This window comes from Hippocampus comes, unplaced genomic scaffold (genome assembly GCF_001891065.2).
Source record: "Hippocampus comes isolate QL1 unplaced genomic scaffold, H_comes_QL1_v1.1 scaffold190, whole genome shotgun sequence".
In the NCBI taxonomy this organism is placed as follows: Eukaryota; Metazoa; Chordata; class Actinopteri; order Syngnathiformes; family Syngnathidae; genus Hippocampus; species Hippocampus comes.
The window spans coordinates 748,216-749,107 of NW_017805121.1; the positions used below are offsets into that span (position 1 = coordinate 748,216).

At 59.6% G+C, this 892-nt stretch overlaps 1 protein-coding gene across 1 annotated transcript in view; it reads left to right on the top strand.

Moving 5' to 3' along the window:
- Positions 1 to 892, top strand: part of gramd2b (GRAM domain containing 2B) — a 2,089-nt gene continuing 1,197 nt past the window's right edge. Inside the window, exons 1-3 of the mRNA XM_019866000.1 lie at positions 1 to 378; positions 464 to 640; positions 722 to 809. Of these exons, the coding sequence (XP_019721559.1) occupies positions 278 to 378; positions 464 to 640; positions 722 to 809 (366 nt within the window). The 5' untranslated portion in view covers positions 1 to 277. The remainder of the gene's footprint in view (positions 379 to 463; positions 641 to 721; positions 810 to 892) is intronic.

The following is an 892-nucleotide window of genomic DNA, read 5'->3' on the forward strand; positions in this document are numbered from 1 at the left end:
CGCACACACACCCGGGGTCGTATGACCTCCTGCGGGCTGTCCTGAGTAGCGGTCCCAAAACTTCTCTTTATCTTCTATTTAATCAAAAAAAAAAACACACAGCGCGGCTGGGTCGAAGGTCGCTAAGCCCCTCTCCCCTCTCGGCACCCGCAAACGCGCCGACAGACACACACATCCAGTGGCGTGAGTGGGCGGGGGGCAGGGCGACAAGCCAGCGAGCAGGTGAAGGAGCGCGCGTGGCTGGCGGCGAGTTTTGGGGGCCACCGCTGCGCAAGAGATGACGGACACCGGCGCGGCGTTGGAGGAAGACGGCGGCGGCAGAACGGCTTCGCGGACGCACTGCCGAGAGCACAACAAGGACAAACACGCGCCGGGCAGGTCAGAGCTCGGTCTTCGTCTTCACATGGTTTTCGACGCAGGTTGGACGTCCGTGTCAAAGGAAATGACAACGCGTCTTGTTCAGTTCTGCGGCGGACGCGGCGTCCGAGAGGCGCCAAAGAAGTCCACCGCGCGCGCTCGGCGAGCGTCTGCACAACTGCGAGGTCGAGCATCAACAACAAAATCAACATGCGCCCCAACAGCAAAACCCAAATCAAGCACATCAGGACGCGTCGGCGTGCAGGAGGGCAGCGCCGGCCAGGTAAACAACAGCGATGACAAAACGCAATCACACGCACACACACACGATACATGCAGCCGTGTGTGTGTGCGTACGCGCCAGGTCAAAGACGTTTGACGCGTCCGAGCTGACTCCCGTGCAAAGCGAGCTGAACTCAAAGCTGGAGAGGAAGAAGTCTCCCTACAGTCAGGTAGGTGACACACACACACACACACACACACACACACACACACACACACACGCGGCTTGACACATTCATGCATCGCCCGCATT